This window comes from Heterocephalus glaber, unplaced genomic scaffold, assembly GCF_053883595.1.
Source record: "Heterocephalus glaber isolate CG9 unplaced genomic scaffold, H.glaber_assembly_v1.0 deba00001687, whole genome shotgun sequence".
Taxonomy (NCBI): domain Eukaryota; kingdom Metazoa; phylum Chordata; class Mammalia; order Rodentia; family Bathyergidae; genus Heterocephalus; species Heterocephalus glaber.
This window is the reverse complement of record NW_028258412.1, coordinates 2,592,305-2,618,096: the sequence shown is the minus strand read 5'-3', so window position 1 is coordinate 2,618,096 and position 25,792 is coordinate 2,592,305. Positions and strand designations below refer to the sequence as shown.

The 25,792-nt window shown below is 43.2% G+C and overlaps 1 protein-coding gene across 3 annotated transcripts in view; it reads right to left on the bottom strand.

Moving 5' to 3' along the window:
- Positions 1–25,792, bottom strand: part of Myo18b (myosin XVIIIB) — a 280,964-nt gene that overhangs the window by 40,686 nt on the left and 214,486 nt on the right. For 2 of the 3 annotated variants that reach the window (XM_087198064.1, XM_087198065.1), the window contains exon 40: positions 1,081–1,211. The exons of the other annotated variant lie outside the window; for it this stretch is intronic. In XM_087198064.1, coding sequence (XP_087054190.1) covers positions 1,081–1,211 — 131 coding nt within the window. The remainder of the gene's footprint in view (positions 1–1,080; positions 1,212–25,792) is intronic. 3 annotated transcript variants of the gene reach the window in all.

The window sequence follows — 25,792 nt, the reverse complement described above, 5'->3', positions numbered from 1 at the left end:
GTGTGTGAACTTCTCTGAGGCCAAGGTCCTCCTAGCAACAGAGAGTTGCAAGTACTCCAGTGGTGGAGATTTAACTGCTCAGACTGCAGGACAAACCAGCCTTCCCAGAAGGGAAGACCAAACAGCACTGATTTCCAGTGCAACCTGCTTAGGTACTAGAAGGGCTGTGCAGGTGTTGGGAGGGAACTGCATCTGCAGATTCCCTGCTGCAAAGCTACACGAAGAAAATGTCTTTCCCTGCTTCCCAGGCTGTTCTATGCAGTCTGGGGCAAAATTTCAGCCCAATTGGCAGCTGTGGTTCCAGGAGAAGCAATAAGCTGAGGTTCTAAGGGCAGTTCCTGGGAAGAAGATCCTCTGGCTATCTGGAGAGGTAGGATAGCCTGGGTCCCTGTGTCTAGCTGGGACACTTCAAGCTCCTTCTAGCTGAGCAGCCTTCTACCCTACATGGCCTGTAGAAACTTGAGGCTAAAAAAAGACAGGAAGTGGCTTATCTTTTGAGATAGGCAAGAGTAGTCCTAGCATTGAGCTTGGGTAGCCTTGTCACCCCCAGCCCTTTGAATTGATTGGCATCTCTGAATCATCTACTGTCTTCATAAAACAGCACTCATTATTTTGGGCAAGTGCAGCTTATACTTACAGACCCCAGCACTGCTCTCAGCGATGTTGTGGATGAACTCTAATGAGTCTGTGGGTGGGCAGATGAAACCTCTGGTCTGCAGGTCAAAAACGGTCTCCTCTTGGTAATTTCATGTGGTTCATCCTAATACTATTTTGTCTACTTCACAAATGAGGGAATTGGACCTGGACTGGACATACAGCTTTTCTAGTTGTCCATGCTGGAGTTCACTTTCCAGCTGTGCGTGCTTCACCTAAGGCTTGGTGAGCAAGCCCAGCTGGTTCCAACAGTAACAGATGTCAACTCCAGTAGGGCAGTATACTCTCTACCCATCCAAGGGATCCCCTTATATGGCCAACTCCCAAATACCTTTGGGATTCCCTGCAGACATGCCCTTAGGCCCACTGAAGCCCACACTGTGGACCTCTCCAGGGTCCAGCCCCACCTAGTCACTTTCAGGTTACCTTTCGGTATCACTGTCACTGGACGCCACCTCTTCCAAGGCAGCCTGCAGGTCAGCAATGCGCCGGATGGATGTCTCCAGGTCTGTCTGCAGTGTCTGCCTCACTGCGCCGAGCTCCTCTACATACTTCTCCTGGAGACACAGACCACAAGCCCATATTGGCCTAGGCAGAGAACCACACCCACTCATGACTTCTGGGGGAGGAGATGCTCTGGGCTGAGCCTGGGTTCACTGGGCACCTATTATGGAACAAGTACTCCTGGCTCTTACTGCAGATGGGCTCATGGGAGGCTCAGACAGATCCTCGCTGTTATACAGAGGCGGGAATGGATGTGCAAGGTCCTCAGCACAGTCTAGGCAGGCACAACTCCCTCATCCAGATGAGGGTGAAGACCCCCGTATGCCTGAGCCCAGAGCTGAGCTCTGACTTTGCATCACTCCTGTGACACATGCACAGAGGGTGGTACCCAGCTCATTTCTTATGGATGAGTGAACTTTCCAGCCAGGAAAGGCCCCAAAGGCTGCCTTGGGAAGCTGAGCCCTAAAGATGCATGTGGTGCAGGAGGCTGTGAGGAGCACAGGCAGGCATGGTTCCCTTTTACCTCCACCACCGAGGCACTGCCACTTTTTTGTCCCCAAAGATATTAGTGGCAAAGATGGAAAAGCCAACAGTGCTTCCTGCAGAGCAGAAAAACTGAATGGCACTCACTGAGCACTTCCTGTGGCCAGCGCTAGGGTGAGCATTCATAATGTCACCCACTCCTTGAGGGCCTGGAGGGTCATGCATGACAGCTGCTCCCTTTCCACAGGTAAGGAACTGAGACTTTGAGGAGTGAAGACTGCACAGCAGTACTGGAGCGGGGCTCTGTGCCTCTGGTTCTCCTCTCAGTGCTCATGCTCCATGCTCAGTACTCTCTAACAGAGTCCTAATCAGATTTTGTCCTGACTCTGGAAAATCTTTGATTTCCACTTACAACCCATTGTTCATACCTCCACCCTCTAATGCCATGATTGTTGAGGAAGGGTGATTCTGTCTGCCACCAGGAACACGTGGCAATATCTAAAGACAGTGTGGATTGTCACAACTTGGAGGAGCCTATGGGCATCCAGTGGATGGCTGGGGATGCTTCCCAGTAACCTCCAATGCACGAGACAATGCCCACCACAGAGTCACCCAGCCCAGTGTTCACAGTGCTGAGCCTGAAACCCTGGGCTAAACTCAGAATCCCACCCTTTGGAAATTAATCCTATGGCAGGAATAAATCAAAACTCAAAGCAAAGCCATGCACCCCAGGATGCTTGGATGCTGCTCCTAATGACATGGACAGCTGAAAGCTGCCTCGTCATCCAGCCATTGTGGATGGTTAGTGGAATCACAGTGTGTCACTTTGATGGTGTCAGGCAGACATTAACATTGGAAACGAGGACTGAAAACCCTGATGGCTTCCGTGCAGTAATGTGAAGCATAGAACCGAGGAAGATCACCCCCAAATCTACACCAATAACACATGCATGCGGAAAAACATTTGGAGAATTAAGATTATTTATGGATTGGATAGAGTGGGGGTCGGGGTGGGGTTTTTTCTTTTAATGTGTTCTCATTATGTAAAGCTTATTTTGCAATGTTAGTGAAAGGAACATACACATACCTAAAGATGAGAGAGGGGCTGAGGAAATACAATTTTGGATCAGATCCAGGTGCAACTCCCAGCTCCCCCCTGAATTCACTGTCTGTGACCACAGACAGCTCCCAGGCCCAGAGAGGGATCTTTTGTGATTTTCTTTAGGTGAGGAAACTGAAGCCAGCCTGGTTGTTCAGGACAAGTAGGAAGAAGAGCTGGGATTTGAACCCTTATCTTCCAGGTTCTCAGTGCAGTGATCTTTCTGGGGTTATGTGTGGACTCCCCAAAGTAGTCAGCAAGGACCACAGCTGATCCTCATTACAGGAACATGTTCAGTCTTCCTTGGTGGATCAGCTTGTCTAATCTCATTTTTATGAGTCTGTGCCTTTCAAGAGATTCTGAGTCTTTTACAATTTTGAAGGGTGAGAGAGAAAGGCAGTAGGCAAGGTCTGAGCAAGCCCAAGGGCAGAGTCAAGCTGGTGAGGAGGATGGCTTGGAGGGACATGGGAGAAGGGACTGGCGGTGCAGAGTAGCTGATTGAAGCTGCCAGCTGTGAAATCCCCATCCCAGCACTGACAAGGTGAGAGACGATCTGAGGCAGGGGTCCAGGCTGGAGGGCAGTGTGGATGAAAGGAAATAAAGGACATGTAGGGACAGCAAGGGGGTGTGCACCCTGTAACACCAGTGTGTCAGCTCACATGCACACCTAGGAAAACAGATGGCTGGATGGGAAATTCCAGAAGCTTATGGAACTCGGCTCTGTCCTAGTGTCCAGGACAGTGGTGTCACTGGGAACTGGCTACATTCCTCCAGAAAACATGGCCACTGTGTCTTTGGAAGACACAGAAGACAGATGTGGATTTCTGCCTTAATCCCATCAGAAGCCAATATATCTGGGCCACAGGAAGCATGTGCTCAGTAAAATGAATGCCAAAAACACTGGCTAAATGATTGTCCATCTTAAAGACAAGGACACTGAGGACCAGAGTAGCCAAATGACCCACCCAGGGCCATGTAGGTGGGAGGTCACAGAGCTGGGATAAGCATCCCGGTCTTGGGGTTTTCAGGGAAGAACTCTTTAGGTCACATGTGCAGAGACAGGAAAAAGACAAGGGTGTCCCCTCCATGGTTTGCGTGGGTAATCTTTGTCCATGTCAGGGTCACACAGAAGCAGCACAGGTGTAAGTCTCAACCCTCAGGGAGCCTCATGGTGAGTGGAAGGGAGGGACAGAGACAAGTACTCTGTCTCAGGGTGGATGGCTTGGGCTGGGACCTAAGCAGGGCAGGCCAAGGAAACAAGGATTTGAAATGAGTCAGATTCATAACCCCAGTGAAAGAAGGCTCTGGAGCTGGGCTGCCTGAGATCAAATCCCAACTCCGCTGCTCAATGGCTATGTGACTTTGAGCAAGTTAGTCAGCCTCTCTGACCCTTCTTTATCTCATTGATAAAAGGAAGGTAGTAGTCATCCCTCCTTCAAAGGACAGCTGTAAGGAGTAAATAAGCCTAGTAGAGTCCAAAGTCTCAACCAACAGCACAATGCTATCATTTAATTCTCAGAGGAAGATGAGGAGCCTCCAAAAGGACCATATTGTTCCCCACGTCACTGAGGAGACTTGCCAAAGTCACACAGCAAATAAGGAGCTGGGAGTGCTGGACTCAGGCTCCAAAGCCTTTTCACTGTCCTACAGAGAAAAGACAGGAACAGAAAACAAGGGCTGCACAGAGGAGGCATCGGCTGAACACAGGGAGGATCGCTGAGAACAAGGAAACCATCAGGAGATAGGACTTGTCACTTCCTCCCACCTACCACATCCCATCAGCCGCCTGCCAGGGAAAATCGTCAGGCTTGGTGGGACACCCCAAAGACAGGGGTGCGGAAATTCAGCGTCTGTGTAATCAGCAATCAGCACATTTTCCTGCTTCAACTTGAGAATCAAAATGGAACCTGCTGATTACAGAGAACAAGTCACAGAGTAACCGATGCAGGGCCCTAACCTGTCTCCCTGGGCCAAAGACCCCACCAGGGACTCCTCGAGGGACAGGGAGTGAGGCCCAGGAGTGAGGCTTTCTTCCATCCCCGTGGAACAGGAAGGGGCAGGTAGCATAGATTACATTTGATTAATAAAGCTCAGGATTGGCTCAGGCTGCCCTTTCCAAACAGGGCCGTTTTGAGGCCAGTTTCGAGTTTGGTCTCCTCTGTTGTTAGCTCTCTGTGGAGACTTGGCATGGAGAAGGTTAGAGGGTGAAGATAAATTAGGATATAAAGTGACTTAGGAATATATATATATATATATATATATATATATATATATAGCAGAAACCTGTGAAGAAATATATCATATGCAAAGGCTATGTATAAAACTGCAAGGTAGTGATATAGACACTGTAATAGACACACAAAATATATAGATGCTATTACAGTGGTACCTCCATTCATGAATTTAATTTGTTTCATGATTCTGGAAAAGATGGCCATGTTTGTGTTCATCAGGAAAGATGGCTGATGACTATGTTTCTCACCCCATGCAGAATTCACAAACAAAAACAAAATTTTGCCAAATACTTTTGTTTGTGAACCAAATTGTTCTCAAACAAAAGTGTTCATGAACCAAGGTACCACTGTACAGATTATCTATTCACCTACTAGTCATTCATTCATACGTTCATTCAATGAACATTTACTGAGTATCTACTAAGTGTGAACCCTGACCTGGGCTCAGGCAATACAAAGCTCTTACTTCTGTAGAGCTGACATTTCTGCAGTGATCTAGTCTACCAGTACTGGTGGTGTCTGGCACCAGACACCAATATCTGTCTGGGGATGGAGTGAATGGTGTTATTGCATGGCTATTAGTGGTGAAAGAAAGACGGGGTACTATACGCTCACCGATGCATACATAATATGTATCATGCACACAGACAAAAGCAACAGCATACAGTGAGTAAGTAAAATGTGTAGGTGCTGGACTCCCCAGCATCACTTGAGAGAATCATGAGGTTTATTAACTTCCAGGCTGCTCCCCCAGAAGCACATGCATAGAGTCGGCCATGTGGGAAGCACCTCATGCTATAATTAATGGTTGCAATTAAAATCATCTCCTCTTGTGATGTTCAATTAGAAGCTAGTATTTAAAACTGTTGTTTGCTTTTTGTTTTCTCTGCCCAGTGCATCTCAACCTTCAGAGGTCCTTCTCTTGCCTGCAAATGCACAGGACTCTCACACATAGTTTTCTTCCTCCGGAGGTTGCCTCCCTAGGCTCCCAAAGTGAATTTCACCTGTGCCACACAGTTCACACTAGAGATCAGACATCTCAAAACACCCACACAACTCGATGAAAATTCATTTTATTTTCTTCTGATTCATAAAGACAGACAGGGGTCTCCTATTATGTGCAAATATGTACATCTCCATATACATGCAAAAATTCCCAGTGTCTGACATATAGCTGATTTAATCAATTTCAAGTACATATTTAGAAGGGTCTGTGTGATCAATAATCAGCACATCCTTCCTGCTTCAAGTCAAAGATCAAATGGACTTGAATTTCATATATTCATATCTCATAGTATGTATGTATTGGTAAGTATGCAGTACTCCTGTCTTTCTTTCACCACTAATAGCCATGCAATAACACCATTCACTCCATCCCCAAACAGATATAGGTATCTGGTATGCATCAGATGCCAGCAATATAGGCAGACTAGATCACTGCAGAAATGTCAGCTCCATGGTTTTGAACTGAGTACTGCAGAAACAGAAAGTAACTTAAGAATTTTACAGCAAAGTAGTGGTGGTGGTTAATATCTCTATTCTATGCGATAAACTATCAAGTGGTTTTTTGTCTTTCCCTTTTTATATTTCTCCAGATTTTCTGCAAAGAATGTGAATTTTTTTAACCAGAAAGTTAACATTAGAGAGAGCTTTATTCCTCCTGTACACTACAATGTACAATCTTTTTATCTACCTGCTCAAGAGTGAAGGCAGTCTTGGTAGCCCCAGTATTCCCATTTCACAGATGAGCACTCAGAGTGGCTAAGTGATTAGCCTATGCCAGGGACACATAACTAAGAAATGATCTGGAGCTAAGCCCAGACTCTCCTGAATCCAGCCCAGAGCTCTTTCCCTCTGTACCTCGAATGTTCCCGCTTCATCCAAGGACGTGTGTGTGTGGAGGTGAGGGAGTCTCTCTTTAAGAATGGTTATGAAGAACTGCCTTTGCTTCCAAGGGTGACCAGCCTGGGAGCAGTGTGGCTGCAGGGGAAACTAAAGTGCTGTGAAGGTTTTCCTGGCAGGAGCACCAAGGCCACCTTGTAGCAGAGTGAGAATCATCAAGTAGTGCCCTGTCCCACTTGGGGAAAGGAAAGGGTGGCCCTTAGAAAATCTGAAAGGTATGCATCAGATTCTCTCATGTAAGAATGGAAAAGAGCCAAACTTCAGCAGAAAGGAGGACTGGGGAGCATGTGGTCTTCACTATACAAGGGCCTTTCTTCATCATCATCCTGCAAATCCGTTGTTTTATGCTATTTTTATGACGTGATAATAGACTCAGAGGACTCATCAAAGATTCCATTTTAGTTCATTTTCTGTTACTATAATAGAACACCCGAGACTGAATAATTTATACTGAAAAGAGGTTTATTTTGGCTTGCATTTCTGGAGGTCCAAGAGCATGGCACCAGTGTCTGCTTGGCCTCTGGTGATGCCATATGCTGCTCCATGTATGGCAGGAAAAAAATGGTAAAACAGAAGGGGAAGCAGACATGTACAGAAGAGAGGCAGATGTGCAAGACAGCAAGGGAAGGTGCCAGGCTTCCCTTTGACAGCCTGTCCTTGAGGTAACCAACCCAGTCCCCCGAGTATGAGCTGACTCCTCCAAGAAAAACATCAGTCCCTCATGAAGACCATTTCCTAAAGGGCCCACCATGTCTCCACACCATTTGTGTTGAGCCTCAGCACCAGTTGTGGTAGGGACAAATCATAGCAGCTTCAAACCATAGCAGATCCCAAAGGAACCCAGCTACAAAGTGGCAGATAGAGTTGAGCTGAGGCCTTCCCGTTTCTGAAGGGTCATCAAATACCTAACAATCTGTTGTGGTTTGGATAAGGAAAGTTCCCCAAAGGGTCCTGTGTTGAAGGCTTGCTCCCTTTTATGGTTTATATCTAAAATGTCCCCCAAAGCCTCATGCACTCATAGGTGGTGGGGCTTTTGGGATGTGACTGGGTCATGGGTGTGTGATGCTCATCAGTGGAATAGTCCTTTGACGAGTTTATAGCTAAATGAGAAGTTGTAAGGAGATGGGCCACAGGGGGCATGGCCTGGAAAAGTGTGAAGCCCTCTCTCCTCCCTTGATCTCTCTCTGATTCTCACTGCCAAACCATGAGCATTTTCTCCTCTGCCATGCTGCGCTGCCTTGGAGCCAGCCAACCATGGACCGAAACCTTTTCAAACTGAGCCAGAATAAACTGCTCCTCCTTCCAGCTGTGGGTGTTGGGTATTGGGCCTCGGTGAGAAAGTAGCTAAGACAGTTCCCAGTGCAGCAGTGTTCAGAGGTGGAGCTTTGGGGTGGTGATTGAATCACAAGGGCTCTGACTTCATCAAAGGATTTAACCATTGATGGATTCATAATCTAATGGCATTATTGGGGGGCGGGCCGCTAGAAACATAAGAAACGAGCCTCGTATGTCACTGGGGTGTGCCCTTGAAGAAGCATATCTTGTCCCTAAACCTTTTTCCTCCTCACTCCTTTCTGCTGTCTGGCAGCCATAAGGTAAGAAGCTTTTTTTCTACCACACCCATCTGCCTTGCAACAAGCCTAAAAGCAAAGGAGCCAGCTGACCATGGGCTAAAACCTCTGTAACTCATGTGGCTTTTTATCTAGGTGTCCACCTTAAAGCCTCATTCTGTTCTGAAGGTGGCTGAATCTGGAATGTGTGACGCTGGGATTAAGGGTGTGTGGCTACTAAACCACGGCATGCAAGTGATTGCTTCGGCACCACCCTAATCCTGGTAGTCTGGATGAGATGAAGGGGCAGAAAGATGATGTTAAGGTCCCTTGTTGCTATTGCTGTGTTCCGTTGTTCCATGAACTGTTGCCCCTCTGCCACTCTGTCTTGGAGCCTGCCAATCATGGACTGAAACCTCTACGAACTGTAAGCCAAATAAACCTTTCCTTTAACTTTGGGTGTCAGGTATTTTGTCTCAGTGATGAGAGAAAAGTAACTAACACAGTAACCATGAGCCAAAAAAACTTCCTTCATTTAAATTATTTTTTCTCTAGCATTTTTCCCCAGCAATGGAAAGCTGACACACAATTCTTTCTTGGCCTTTCTCCACCCGTGGCAAACATATCTATTAAGTTACTGCACGGACTCAGGCAATCAGGGGCCAGAGTCTATTCTCTGACCCACCACACTGAGCTTTCATTCCAGTAATGGGCTGCAGTTAATCTGCCAGGGTTATTCCCCTGCTGGGTATCTTCCCCAAAGAATTAAAAGAATCACACCACAGTGATATATGTGTACCCATGTTCATAGCAGCACAATTGGTAATAGCTAAAACTTGGAAGCAGCCCAATTGCCCATCAACTGGAGACTGGATAAAGAAAATGTGGGGATTTTTATAAAATGGAGTACTACTAAGCCATAAAAAATGAGAAATTAGAGACATTTATAGCTAAATGGATGCACGTTGAGGCAATACTTCTAAGTGAAATAAATAGGGCACACATGTGTAAATACCAAATAGTATCTCTAGTGTGAGAAACTGAAAGTGTAAATAAGGAATAAAAGGTATAATAGATAATGTGAAATAGGAAGAAAAGGGGCAAAGGGGAAGGGGAAGTGGGAGGGGTAGGGGAAAGGAAAGAGGGGAATGGGATTAATATGAGAAAGTGAAAATATGGAAACAAAGTGTAAATAGGGAGGGATGAGGGGGTTGAAGGGAGGGCAGGGGAATGGGGAAAAAATAAGAACCAAGAGAGATTATATAAAGGTGCAAATTTCCAATGATGAATGTTATTATATTGTATACCTAAAATGTACTAATAAAATTAATTTTAAAAATCTGCCGGGGCTGTCCAGAACGCCTAACTCTGCCACATCCTAAATGATCTCAATCCTCTTGGGGTTACTTTCTATATCCCTGAAGAACTTATACAGATGGTCCTTAATTTAATGATGGTTCATTCAACTTACAATTTTTTGACTTTATGATGGTACAAAGCCACTATACATTCAGTATACATTCATACTTTGATTTGGATCTTTTCCCAGACTAGCGACATACAGTATGATTCTCTCTTGCAATGCTGAGCCACAGCTCCCAGTCAGCCTTCAAGTCACAAGAAACAACCAGTATTCCACTGTACTGCCCCAGCATTGCTGAGCCAAGATGTTAGGTAGAGTAAGTGTATAAAATGCATTCCTGGCTTATGATATTTCTAACTTATCATGGATATATATAAGTCCAAGGGCATCTGTACTAGCTGATTGCTTTGGGGACTTTATTTCTCCTTAAAAATTTATGAGTGCTCCATGGAACAGAGAAACTGAAATAAATCACACAGAGAGACCCTGAACTTGGTGGGTGGGAAATGGCAGAGATAGAGACTGCTCCCTACATGGTGTACATCACCGGCTTTAGAACAGACAGACTCTGGAGTAACTGTGAGATTTGGCAAAGTTACTACTCCTTTCTTATGTTCATATTCTCATCAATTGAAATGACAATATTATCCTCTAACAAAAGGCTGTTACAAGAAGCAAATGAAGTGATATAAAATTACATATACCTGGCATCTCTAACTCAGTGGCACATACTTGGCACACAGCAAATACTCCCATTTCCTGCTAAGACCAGAAAATATGAAATGTAGGTATTGTACAGTGAGGGAAACCTCAGGTTTTAGAAAGTCTAGAATCAGTTAGTGTTTGTTGAAGCTGAAAGGATTTTACACACTGTCTAGAAGGAGGCTTCCTCAGTTAGCAACCCAACCATTCAACCCAAACAATTTAAGGAACTAGTAACCCAGGCTATGGAAAAGTTGAGACACCATGAGAAATTAGCAGCAGCAGGAAGGCATTGCCAACTTTGGGCTGGAAAGAAAGTCAAAAAGTGAGTTCAACAATGGGAGGTGAATCTCAACAATGCTGCCCGGTGGAAGATAGTTTTGCCTTTAATTCCAATGAGATCTGCCTCTGGGGATTCCCATGCCAAGGAGGGAGAACTGTCCTAGCTCCCCTCCTCCTGTCCAGCTGTCCATCACCACCTCTCATTGGCTTGAACCTATCAAAAAGCAAGCAAACCAGTGAATGTTTCTTGCAATAATACAGCAGAGCAGAGAAGGGGTAAGGATGAATCTGAGAGTAAAAAGGCAAATATATAGATCAGTCCAGCTTCATTGTTTAAGATGCACGATGCTTTTTCCATTTGTACACATTAATCACACTGTTCACTTATAAGACTTGCTCACTTTTTTATATGTATATTTTTGAGGAAGAAGTTGTAAGGCATCCAGAATTATGGCTTCTAATTCTATACAATCAAGTGTTGGATTGCAAATCCCCATTCTATATTTATTTATTGCTGCATAAAAATTACTTCAATATCGAGTGTTTTGAAATATCAAATATTTATCATCTCATGGTTTTTCTAGGCTGGGAATTTAGAATTAGTCTAGCTGGGCCATTCTCCCTCAAGGTCATTGGTAGCCTGAGTAAAAGCTTCTTAGGGATATTCATGTCCTAACCCAGGAACATGCAAATGTGTTATCTCACATGATAAAAGCTGTCTTGCAGATATGATTAAGAATCTTGGAGGAGGACCCCTCGCTACTTACCACACACACAGTGACCAGTTTAGCCAGGTGGGCGCCTGCAGCCCCACCCCACCCTGGCCTCCTGGTTATGCCGCTACCTGGTCCCACACTACAAAGGCACAGGAGGACATAAAGGCCATTGTCCTGAGCTCCAGAAGACAGAGCAGAAGTGAACAACAGAGGGCCTCTCAGGCTCCTTGATGAAAACTGAAGCCCACCAGAAAAGTGAAGAGAATCTCTGCAATAAAGGTACACCAGACCACCATACTTGTTAAGTTGGAGAGATCATCACCTCCCATGGGAACCTGGACTGTCTTCAGGGGAAAGGCAGCTGGAACCTGCAGTAGAAACTTGCAGACTTCAACCCTGAAGGAGGTCAGGGAGCTCAACTAGGGACTTGCAGCCAGAAATCTGCCTGAATCTCACGGGTCTGCTACTGGCTTGCTGAGACTCATTGACTTATATCTGCACACTGCTGCTCATGTTGTCTACTGTGACAGCAGAGACATACCCCAAAGGAGGCCTTTCATTTTTATTTTTTGTTATTTTCAAAATTGTTATTATTATTTTTGTTCCTATTTTTAATTTTTTTCTTTTTCTACTCTTTTCAAATGTTTACTTTTCTCTTATTTTTTCTTTCTTTTTGCTTTCTCTCTCTCTCTCTCTCTCTCTCTCTCTCTCTCTCTCTCTCTCTCTCTCGCTCTCTTGATGTCCCACATTGTTCTTCATCTAACTTTTCCTGTTCTGGCCCTAATTCACATTTCTTCTTTATTTTTCTTTTCTTCTCTTTTTCCTTCTCTCACCTGTGTCCTCTGGCCTCACTGTTAACTTTCCCCTATCCTTCTATCTATCCCTCCCTCCCCAACTCCTTCTAACTCCCCATCCCAAAGGATAAAGTTGCTATATTGAAGCGTTTATTCACTATAAACCTATGTTGGGCTGGTCCTTGATTTTTATTTAATTCACACAGTTAAAGGTGATAGATTAATAACTAATATAAATTGTCATTTTCTAAGTTGTACTTGATGCCATGTTGTTGCTATCACTTGGGCTAAGGTGTTGTGATTGATCTAATCAGTGGTCCTTCCTGGTATAATGAAAATGAGATAGCCTCAGAGTCATTAGAGACTCAAAACCTAAAGACCAGCTATATCTGGAAGACACCTCTGAGAAGCAACCATTCCATAAGTGTTCTAAATACAAGCAACAAAGATACTTGCAATATGCAATTTTGAAGTATCAACCCAGGAATTAAACCAGGACAGTACCAAAAACAAAAAGGAGGAGACATTTAAGCAAGGCAAAAACTCAGACTTCCACCCCACCAAAGGCAAATTCTGGGGGAAACGAGGTGGAAAAGTCTGATAATCAACAACCTGGACACCCTGAACTGATAGCACAAGAAGTAATAAAACAGATGAATGAGGCCCTAGAAAAATTCAAAACAGAAATAATTTCCCAGACAGAGATGGTGAACAGAATGAGAGACATGATTAGAGGTTCTAGAACAGAAACAGATAAAAAAAATGGATGAGCTCAGAGGCATGCTGGAAGCCATGAACGTCCAGCATAAGAAAGAGATGGAAACCACGATCGCCCAACATAAGAAAGAAATGGAATCCATGAAACAGATTCAAACAGATATCTAGGAGATTAAAAACTCCATTGAAAGTATGCACAGCAGATTAAGGGAATGTGAAGATAGAATATCAGATATAGAAGACAGGATTGTGGTTTTAAGGACCATAAAACAGAGATTTCTTCAAAATAGTAAGGGACCGCAAGAAATCAATCCAGCAGCTCCTAGATGATGCAAAGAAGAATAACATAAGACTGATAGGAGTCCACAAAAAGCAGGAAAAGTACATTTGATATAAAAAAACCTGTTCACAGAAGTAATAGTAGAAAATTTCCCAGAAGAGGTAAAGAATTGGACATACAGATAAGTGAGGCATATAGAACTCCAACTAGCCACGATCAAAAAAAAAATCTACACCTAGACATATAATAGTCAAGATCCCAGAAACCCAACAGAAAAACAAAATCCTACAGCAGTTAGAGAAAAGAAACAAATCACCCACAAAGGAAAGCCCATCAGGATCACATCAGACTTCTCAACTCAAACCCTCAAGTCAAGGAGAGCCTGGACTGAAGTATTGCGGGCCCTAAAAGAAAATAACTTCCAACCTAGACTGTTGCATCCTGGAAAATTATCTTTCAAAATCGATGGGGAAATTAGATACTTCTATGACAAACAACACCTGAGAAATTTCATGTACACCAAAACAGCACTCCAAAAAATTCTAAATAATATCCCAGAAAAAGACAATGAAGGTCACAACTCCATGAGGCCCAACAGAGAGAAGGCACCATGCAAGGTAAGACACTAAAGAGAAAGGGGGGAAAATAAGAAATAAAAGAGCCAACAACAGTAAAACATCATGACAAGGATGAGTCAATATCTATCAATTATAAACATCAATGTTAATGGCCTCAATTCATCATTCAGAAGACATAGACTGACAGAATGGATTAAGAAGCAAAATCCAACATATGGTGTATACAAGAAACACACCTAACTCAAAAAGAAATTCATAGACTGAAAGTAAAAGGATGGGAAACAGTTCTCCATGCAACAGGACCCCAGAAAAAAGCAGGGGTAGCAGTCTTATTTGCAGACAAAGTAGATTTCAAACCAAAACTAATTAAGAGAGACAAAGATGGTCACTACATCCTTGTGAAGGGAACAATCCAAGAGGAAAAGATGACAATCCTAAATATATATGCACCATATACAAATGCCCACAACTATACAAAACAAATATTTTATCTTATTATTTTTTTAATGATTTTTTTTGGTACCAGGGATTGAACTTGGGTCCTTGCACCTGTGCAACAGGTGGCAAAACCATTGAGCTAAACTCCCAGCCCCAAAACAAATATTAATGGACATGCAAAACCAAATAAGCACTATTACAATTGTAGTGGGGGATCTCAATACCCCACTATCACAAATAGATCATCTAGACAAAAAATAACAATGAAATTCTAGAACTGAACCAAGCTATTGAACAAATGGACTTAATAGATGTTTATAGAGTGTTCCACCACACAAAATCAGAATACACATTCTTTTCAGCTGCACACAGGTCATTCTCCAAAATAGACCACATGCTAGCTCATAGGACATGTCTAAGTAAATGTAAAAGAACTGAAGTTAATGCCTGTATATTATCAGACCATAGTGCAATAAAATTAGACATCAATAACATAAGAAACTGCAAAACCCCCATAAACACGTGGAAATTGAATAACATCCTCCTGAACAACCAATGGGTCACAGAAGAAATTAAAGAAGAAATTAGACAGTTTCTACAAGTAAATGATAATGCCAACAAAACATACAGGAATCTATGGGACACAATGAAAGCAGTTCTACATGGGAAATTCATAGCAGTGAATGCCCATATTAGGAAAACAGAGAGGACTCAAATAAACAACATGATGTAGAACCTCAAGCTCCTAGAAAAAGAAAAGCATAACAAATCCAAAGCTTCTACAAGAGAGGAAATTATAAAGATCAGAGGAGAAGTCAATCCAATGGAGACTAAGAGAATGATACAAAAAAATCAATGAATCAAAGAGTTGGTTTTTCAAAAGAATAAATAAAATTGATAAACCTTTAGCCAACCTTATCAGAAAAAGGAAAGGAAAGCTCAAATCCATGCAATTAAGATCAAACAAGGTAAAGTACAACAGATCCAGCAGAAATCTAGAGGATCATCAATACTGCTTCGAGAACCTATACATTAATAAAATGGAAAACACAGAAGAAATGGACAGATTCCTAGATACATATGAATTGCCAAAGTTGAAGAAGTTATAGAAATTTTAAAGACCCCAATTACAATGAGTGAAACTGAAAATATAATAAAAAATTTAACAACAAAGAAAAGCCCAGGTCCTGATGGCTTCTACAAGACATTTAAAGAAGAACTATTCCCATTACTCTTTAAACTCATCAATGAAATTGAAAGGGAAGCAATACTTCCAAATTCATTCCTGGAAGCAAGTATTACTTTGATTCCAAAACCAGGGAAAGACCCAACCAAAAAAGAGAACTACAGGCCAATCTCCCTAATGAACATAGATGCAAAAATCTTCAACAAGATACTGGCAAACAGAATAAAGAGGAGCATCAAGAAGATCATACACCCTGACCAAGTTGGATTTATCCCAGGGATGCAAGGATGGTTCAATATCCATAAATCAATAAGTGTAGTACACTATATTAACAGAGCCAAGGACAAAAACCATATGATCACCTCAGTAGATGCAGAAAAAGCATTTGACAAAATCCAACACCCATTCATGATTAAAAACCCTACAGAAAACTGGAATAGAAAGTCTTTATCTCAACCTGATTAGGGGCATCTATGAAAAATCAACAGCCAACATCATACTAAATGGTCAAAAACTGAAAACTTTCATACTAAAATCAGGAACAAGACAAGGATGCCCACTATCATGACTCCTGTTCAATATAGTTCTGGAAACATTAGCCACCGCAATTAGAAAAGAGAAAGAAATAAAAGGAATAAAGATAAGAAAGGAAGAAGTGAAACTGTCATTATTTGCTGATGATATGATACTTTACATAGAAAACCAAAAAAACTCGGCCAAAAGACTTCTAGACTTAATTGACAGATTCAGTGGAGTAGCTGGATATAAGGTCAACACTCAAAACACAATAGCCTCCTTATATACAAATAACAGACTCACTGAGAGAGAAATTAGGGAAACAATTCCTTTTACAATAGCATCCAAAAAAATGAAATATCTAGGAATCAGTCTTACAAAGGAAGCAAAAGACCTCTACGCTGAAAACTACAGCATTCTGAAAAAGGAGATCGAGGAGGATATAAGAAAATGGAAAGACATCCCTTGTTCCTAGGTAGGAAGAACCAATATAGTGAAAATGGCCATACTTCCAAAACTGCTATATAGATTAAATGCAATGCCAATTGAAATTCCAACAAAATACTTCATAGAACTAGAGAAAACAATCCAAAAATTCATTTGGAACCAGAAGAGACCTAGAATAGCAAATGCAATTCTAGGCAACAGAGACATGGCTGGGGGTATCACAATCCCCAACTTGAAACTATACCTCAAAGCTACTGTGATAAAAACAGCATGGTATTGGCAAAGAAACAGACCCAAGGATAAGTGAAATAGATTAGAAGATACAGAAACAACTCCAGACATACTCAGACACCTCATCTTTGACAAAGGAGCCAACCACCATCATTGGAGGAAAGATAGCCTATTTAATAAATGGTGTTGGAAAAACTGGATTTCAACTTGCCAAAGATTAAAACTAGACCCATACCTATCACTGTGCACAAAACTAAGATCGAAGTGGATTAAAGATCTAAATATTAAGACAGAAACACTAAACTTGCTGGAAGATAAGTTAGGTAGAACTCTTGAAGACATTGGGATAGGAAAAGACTTTATGAACAAAACCTCAGTAGAATGGAAACTAGCACAAAGAATCAACAACTGGGATCTCATCTCATTAAAGAGCTTCTGGACTGCAAAAGAAACCACCAACAGAGCTAAGAGACAACCTATAATCCGGGAAAAAATTTTAGCAACTGTACCTCAGACAAAGGACTACTATCTAGAATCTATAAAGAACTGAAAAAAATCAGACACCCCCAAATTCAAAGACCCAATTCAAAAATGGGCATCTGAAATGAACAGATATTTCTCAAAGAAGTAGAAATAGCAAATAAACATGAAAAAATGTTCAACATCACTGGTCATTTGAGAGATGCAGATGAAAACAACACTGAGATTCCACCTCACCCCAGAATGAATGGGTGCTGTAAAAAAATCAACCAATAACAAATGTTGGTAGGGGTGTGGGGAGAAAGGAACCCTTCTCCATTGTTGGTGGGAGTGCAGACTGGTACAAACACTGTGGAAATCAGTATGGAGATACCTCAAAGAACTAGGGCTAGAGGTCCCTTTTGACCCAGCTATTTCCCTGCTGGGTATCTTCCCAAAAGAATTAAAGGAATCATACCACAGTGATATATATGTGCACCCATGTTTATAGCAGCACAGTTTTTAATAGCTAGAGCTTGGAAACAGCCCAAATGCCCATCAACTGGAGACTGGATAAAGAAAATGTGGTGTTTTTATAAAATGGAGTACTACTCAGCCATAAAGAACGAGAAACTAGAGACATTTATAGCTAAATGGATGCACATTGAAGCCATACTCTTATGTGAAATAAATAGGACACACATGTGTAAATACTGAATAGTTTCTCTAGTGTGAGAAACTGAAAGTGTAAATAAGGATTAAAATGATGAAAATGAATAGATACTTTGTAATAGGAAGAAAAGGTCTAAAGGGGTAGGGGGAGTGGGAGGGGAAGGGGAAAGGAAAGAAGGGAAAGGAAAAATTATGAGAAAAGGAAAAAATGGAACAAAGTCTTTGTAAATAGGGAAGGGTGGAAGTGGTGAAGGGTGCACAGGGAATGGGGAAAAAATGAGAACGAAGATACATCATGTATAGGTACAAGCACCCAAAGATAAATGTAAATGTATTGTATACCTAAAATGCATCAATAAAAGAATTTCAGAAAAAAAAAATCTTGGAGAGAAATATCCTGTATTTTCCATGCAGAGGCCCTAGACATAATCATAAGGGTCCTTAGAAAAGTGAAGCAAAGGAGTCCCTGGGGAGAAAACAGCAATGTGTGACGGAACCAGGGAATGGAGTCATACAGAAGGAACTGAAGATCCAGCTTGTCCTTGGGGCCCCTAGAAGCTTACACTTCAATTTTTAACCTCTTAAGACTCATTTTGGACTTCTGATCTCTATAAATACAAAGGAATACATTCATTGTTTTAAGGTATCATATAGTTATTTGTTGCAATAGGAAACCTGCGGTACTAGAGTGTCCTTTCCCAGGAAGCCTACTCATTGAGATGGCTGTGGGCCAGAGAGCTCAGTTCTCTGCTTCAGGGGATCCCCTCTGAGCTGCCGGAGCATTCCCATGACATGTGGCAAGTGTTCCCCAGGACCGGGGATCTAAGAGAGAAGATGGCAGAAGCCAAAAGTCTTTAGCAAAATGTGTAGCCTCATAAGGCACACACCATCACCACTACCAGAACATAAGCTATAGGTCCCACAGACAACTCAGATATAACACATGAACCAGATTGTATATGACTGAGAACCTGTCAGACAGGCTACCACAAGAACATCAAAGCATTCTTCACAGTTGGGTCCCATTTCAACGGACTCCCCTAACCATAAAGGAAAACCCTGTAGCTTACCCTGAACATTTCTAGGAGCGTATCTGTTTGGGAGTTGAATTATGTCCCCAGAAACGATAAGTAGAAATGCTCATCCCTAATACCTCAGAATGAGGTGAGGTCTTTACAGAGATAGTCAAGTTAAGATGAAGTCATTTGGATGGGCAGCAATGCAATCTGACTTGTGTCCTTACAAGGGGAAACTTGGACACAGAGATGGACAGAGGGAAGAGCAAGTGGAGGAACACAGAATAAAAGTCACACGGTGGCTGAGGATTGGAGTTACATAGCTACAAGCCAAGAAACATTAACAATTACTATCATACCATCAGAGACTGGCAGGTAGGCATAGAATGGTCTCCTCCCTAGAGCTTTCAAGGGGAGCATGGCCCTCCCAATCCCTTGATTTTTTTGACTCCTGACCCCAAGCCATGAGACGGCACATTTGTATTCTAGGCCATTCAGCTTGTTGCACTTTGTTATACAGCCTTAGAAAGTCAATACATATTCTTCTTCTTTCTCTTTGAAACACCATTTCTTTGCTTTGTTGGTTTTAATAGAGTTCACTATAGGGAGTTTAGAAAATCAAGTAGCAAAGAAAAAAAAAACACCATAAAAATCACCCTGTCTGTTTCTTCGGGATAAGTACTCTTAATGAAAATGTACGAATATGTTGGTGTATTTTCATGCTGTGTTCATTTCTACATATGTGTATAGAAAAATCTATGATACACTCAGGTAAAAATGATTTCCTGTTAAAGGCAGAATGGAGTTAGCTATGCAGACAAGCAGGGAACTTTGGAGCCACGCCAACATGTCCAAGGCCCCCTGCCTCATTATCTTGAGGCAGAAGAAAGAGCTTGGGGCTCCAGGCACCTGCTGGAAATCTTTCCTTTCTCTTCTTCTATTTCAAGCTGACTGTCTCAAAATGCCCCCAGCTGTTGCCTGAAGGCCTTTATAGCTTTCTGGAAAGTTAACAATTAGGCAATTTGAGTTGTTTAAAACCTAGGTGATAAAGATCTTGCCTGCAGAAAGTCAAAGACTCTGATATTGCTACGGGCAAGGCTAAGGGCATACAGAAGGCCCTCATGCAATTCTGTAGACTTAGGACCCAACTAAGACTCAGAGTAGGAAGCCACCTGCCAGGGGCGGCAGAGAAAGAACCAGAATCCAGGTCTTTCTACTCAGGCCCATTGCATGGAACAGCACTCCTGCCTCCCTTTCACTCACTTTTGATGGGCTATTACTGCCCAAGCACAGTCTCCACCTATTTAAGCTATTGTGGTGCCAAAGACTGATCCTTCAGTGATGAAAAGGGTTCTTGGTACTTGATTCTTGGGGTCTCAGGTCTCCCTGATGGATGAGAAGGAATGCAAGGCAGAGATTCTTTGGGACCCTCACAGAAAAGGGATATGGCTAGTGGTCTTGGAGACACAGGGATGGAGATGGAGAGGGAAGGAGGAGCCAGTGCACAGCTCTGCCTGGGGTCCTGCAATTACAAGGTTTGCAAATTAAACAAACCAACCAACCTCTACTCTCAAGTCCTTCATTGCTCCAACTCTTAAGAACGCTTGCCTTTCCCAACCCTGAAAATTCCCTCTAGCCTGTGACTTCGTCTGCAGGATCTTCAGATAGAGAAGAGGGAGGGCTGGAGCTGGAATGGAACCTTCCCAAAGGTGACACAGAGCAGAGACTTCACAAAAGCCCCAGTCTCGACCAGACATCCTGACTTGAGTCACCCATCCAATGACTTCTTGATTAAAGAAAAAGGGCATTTCATTTTTCTGCTCCAACATGAATATGACCTATCTAAACCACTCATTTTCCCTGACAGGGGAATAATTATATCAATATAATTAAGTCTCAAATGCAAAAATTATCTGTACAGCATATACTGACATGACACTTCCCACATCAGAGGGCCATTGTTCCGGCCAGTAATTATCAAGTCACCTTTGACATGTCTTATTTCAATTTTAATGGAAATGTGCCTCCTATTTCTTCTCAGCCCACTGGCCCATGTGATTGCAGAAATAGGGAAAGTGGACACAAACTTCTGCAGTGGCCACTGGGTTTTTAGCCAAAGAAGGTGAACATGAGAATAATTTATTATTTGTCCCTTCTCTGGCCTAGGGACCCTCTCTCGTCAGTACACTGCCCTAATAATCTCTTGCATCTTTCTCTTGTTCTCCATTCTTATCATAAATTTAGACTTTCTCATCTCCTACAGTTCTCATAGTCTTGATGTGGTTGGTACCCCCTCTCTTCTATCCAGACTGCTCTCCACTCCATACTGCAAAAAGCATCCAGGAAGGAATCTTTTTAATCCTCACACTTTCCACCTTAAAGACCTTCAGTGGCTCCTCATTTGAACACTGTTGTTTAGCATACAAAGCCCTCTACAATCTCCCTCCAAGGCTCATTCCCCACATACCAGTAATTCCCAGTCTCTCCCAGCTCCCAAGCATGCCACATTCTTCACACCTCTGTGCCTTTGGATCTACCATTTGAAATGTATTTTCTAGCTTGATCCCTCATCTCTAAAGTGAACTCCTACTTATCCTTCAAGACCCATTCCATAGTTACCTCCTCTGGCTTCCTTGGGTAGCCCCTTTAATCTCGGTGACCCTAGCATTAGCACAAGCCACAAAGGTAGGAATATATCCTATCAGCTTGTATAGTAATTATTTTTCAGTTTCTAACTATTACACTGAGATCCTTGTAAGTAGGATTGTACTCAGCCATACATCCCAAATGCCTAGAGCAATACCACAAAGTTAGAAGTCACTACATAAATATTTCAGTTATAAATTCATCCAGCTCTAAATTCATACTTGGGCAGTACGTGCAGATCTTACAAATGTGGGCTTTCAGTTCACACAGACATGGGCTTGCAACCCAGCTCCAACATGTACAGTGTGACACCAGGCAAGTCTTGTCACCCACCACTCTCAGTTTTCTCACCTGCAACCTGGGAATGAAGACTGCATGTCTACCCTGGGGGACTAGCTGAGAGGTTCCCCAGAGGAAAGTGCTTGAAATGCTGCACAGAGTCCAGCAAGATACCCATCAACTCACTTTCCTGCCTCAGAACCTCTTGGCTGACAGCTTGTGAATGTAACAGTTTGAGGGTCTCCTCTTCTGATGCTTTCTCCCCTCACCTCATTTTCCCTGGCTCCTCCACTCTGTGAATCTCCACGAAGCATCTGTTACACTCAGCTCTGCATCCCCCTGCCATACTCTTTTAATGCCCCAGCATGGTCCTCAGCACTTTTCCTGTCCCCTCTCCACCAAAATATGCCCATGGCATGTCCTGTTTCCTCACTGTCAAGTCACAAGTCACATGAGTATGCGCAAGATTTAAGTAAAACCAACTGCCAATCCCCAGGTCCCCTTAGGCCTTAACCCTGTTAGAATCTACACACAGACACTCCTTGACTTACAGTGTGGTTCTATCCCAATAAACCCATTGTTAGTTGAAAAAATCCTAAATTGAACATTCATTGAATACCCCTGACCTACTGAACATCCTAGCTTAGCAACACAGCACACTATAGAGTGTCAGTTGTGTCCAGCATGATTTCAGGCAGCTGACTGGGGGCTGCAGCTCGCTGTCATTGCCCAGGGTGTGGAGAAAGGATTATACTGCATATGGTTACACTGGGAGATGACCCAAATTGAAAGTATGGTTTTTATTGAGCACATAGAGATTTCACACCATCATAAAGTTGAAAAATCCTAAGGTGAACCACTGTAGGTCAGGGACCATCTATTCAAATCAATCCCAGGAGAGACGTGACTGGGAACTGCAGACCTAGCCTAAGATACAAGAGTCCGTAGGTTGCCCCTTGAATAAAGCTACTAAAGTTGGGGACAAGCAAAATGCTCAAGATCTGGAAGCAAACACACATTTGTCTGACTCCTCAGACCCCATGAACACATCCTAGAGTCCATCTCCTCTATTCTACTGTGCCTTCCTCTACCTTCAGTACAGAGTGATATGAAGTTCAAGTTATCTTCAGGTGCTTTGTAAACTGGGAAGAGCCACATGGCACAAGATCATCACGGCAGTGCTGTGCATAAGGATACTTCAGCCAACAATGGACCACCAACAGGATGGTGGAGCTGTAAAATTCTAATGGAGCTTTAAAACCTTCTGCAGTGAGCGATGTCATAGTCAACATAATGTGGCAGCACAATATAATATTCATGTGTTTGAGGTGGTGCTGGTGTTAACAAAATTACCAACCATTGTATAAAAGTATAGCACACACAATTATGTACAGTACATGATAACTTAATGATGATAAACAACTGTGCTGCTGGTTTATTTACTATGCTACATTCTTGGCCATTATTTTAGAGTGCATTCCTTCTACTTATCAAAAAATGCTGACTGGGCCAGGGATTTAGCTCAATGGTTCCACTGCCTGCCTTGCAAGCACAAGGTCCCAAGTTCAATCCCCACTACCAAAAAAAAGCTGACTGTAAAACAGTCTGCCATGCTACCCTAGTAGCAGCCTCTCTTATTTACTGTGACTCTTGGTCCCATCAAAGGCCACAGGGAGTGATGGACTTACATCTTGTAGGATCAGGTGAGGTTTGCACAAGAAAGAAGTCACCTGACAATGTGTGTTTCATGATGTACCTCCGTTGTTAGGGGACACACGACTGTATTTATCACATGGCTTCTTCCCTCTTTCTATAGCATTGGAAGCCCCAACCAGCATTCCTCACAAGTCAAAGAAACATCCCATATGAGGTCTGGACATGGAGAGAAGCACTGCCTCAGGAAAACCAGCCCTCATCGATTACCTTGTATTGTAACATCTGTTCCCCCCCAAGAATCAATCAGGGAGGTTGTGGGACAGAGCTTATGGCATAGGTGATCAATGTCAGATTCTGGATTCCCTAGGGTGGGACCAGAATCAATGCTGTCTCACTGAGAAATGAGGTGAGGCAGGAGCCACTGTCAGAGAAAGGTACGTGTGACATGGACAGCAAAAGACTCCAATAAACAGCGTGTGGCCAGGCATGATAATGACTGAGAACAAGACAATGATTTCTGGACTTGATGGACTTCTGTCTGCTGAGCTAGAGGATGCTACAGAGTCCCAAACGTTACAGCCTCATCTCAAACTTGTGGGAAGCCCCACCTACACATTGCAGAATGGACTGTATTGATAGTTAGGGCTTGCTTTCCCTCATGAGCACTTCTGAGTGAGACTTGTTCAAATGGCCTCCAATTCCTCTAATTCAAAGGCACTAGAGAAATGTATTTTCTGGAAAAAACTCCACCAAGCTGGAAAGCAAGCTTTCTCCATCTTGCTATTATGGGTGCTAGGGAGCTGATAATCTTTTGTTATGGGTGTTAGGTCTGCCATGGGCACCTCAGAGTGTCTGGCAGTACCTCCTCCCTATAATTGTGCCAAACAAAAATCTCTCCAGAGGTTGCCACATGTTCAAGGAGGGCAAAATCACTCCCAGTTAAGAGCCTAGCTAAGTTCAGCAGACTTCATTTTTGAAAAGTTGGACATTCTGGAGTCAGATAGATATGAATTCAAATCCTGGACAAACTGCATGCTGCATGAACCCACTGTAAACCTCCCTCTGCTGTGACTCCGGGGTTCTGAACTAAGGAAAAGTATGGTACAATGTCAGCTACTTCAAATAAGGAGCCCTGGGCCAGCTCTATCTCCTGGCTTCTGGTTAAAAATGCAGACTCTCAGGCTCTGCCCCACATGTGCCAAGTCAGAATCTGCATCTTCACACATCCCCAGGTGATGTGTGTGCAGGTGACACCAGAGGAGGAATGTCAGCATCATGGTTCAGAGCAGAGGCTTTGGAGTCAGACACTCACCGCATATGCACCCTGGTGCTAATCTTCCTAGCTATCTGGCCATGGGCAAACATCTTAGCTCATTGAAGTCTCTCTCCTGAACTGTATGAAATAGAAATAAAAATATTACCTTGACCATAAGGTAGAAAATGCAGTTTTAATTAGATGGTGCATGGAGAGCACTCTGCCCAGTGCCTGTCTCACAGCAGACATGCAATCAGGGTTGGTCTCAGACTGCTCCCCACCCTCCTCTCAGACACCTCTCAGACTGGGACATTAGGCAGCTGGGCTCGCCGCGGTGGAACATAAAGATGCTTGAAGTCACCTCCACACACTTTTGTGATCTTCCTTTTGATGGAGTCTGAAATTATAACAGCCACTTGGCCACTCATGGTCCATTTATCCATTTATTGACTCAGCAGGAAAGAAAAACAACTGCTAAGCGGTGTGCTCTCTCTTCCCGCCACATCTCTAGGTTATGGCCAGGCTGCGCGTGTCTCTTGCAAGAACAGCCTCATCAAATTCTCCTCACAGCTGGGGCCCACCAGCACTCGCAGCTCCATCAATTCTGCCCTCCCAGGTACGCAGGAGCCTCTCCCACATCTGATTGAAAGTTTTGGCTGATGGGATTGAGCAGTACTGTGGAAGTCAGGCTTTGATTCTGAAGGCCTCCAGTTCTTTCTTCTTCAGGTCTGGGATATAGTTCTGTGACTTTCTGCCAGTGCCAGGGGCCACTTCAGACACAGCCTTCAAGGGCTCCTTTTTCTCCTTATTCCCTCTCTGGGGACTACAGCCATCCTGGGAGGGATAGTGGCCTGAACTAAGCAAAACTGCCCTTAAACTGACTCCACATGTGAATGGGATGCTCTAGAACTGCTAGAGGTAAGTCAGTGCATATCCTGTGCAAATCCTGGTGCTTGATGGGACCCTTTCAGTTTTATGATCCAAAAGGGGGCACCAGACAATAGCTCATGGATCAAATTTGGCCTGCCACTTGTTTTTGTAAATAAAGCTTTATTGGAACCCAACTTTTCATTCTTGCATCATCCCTGACTATTTTCAGGCAAAGTTCATAGATTGAGTCAGAGATTCTGTGA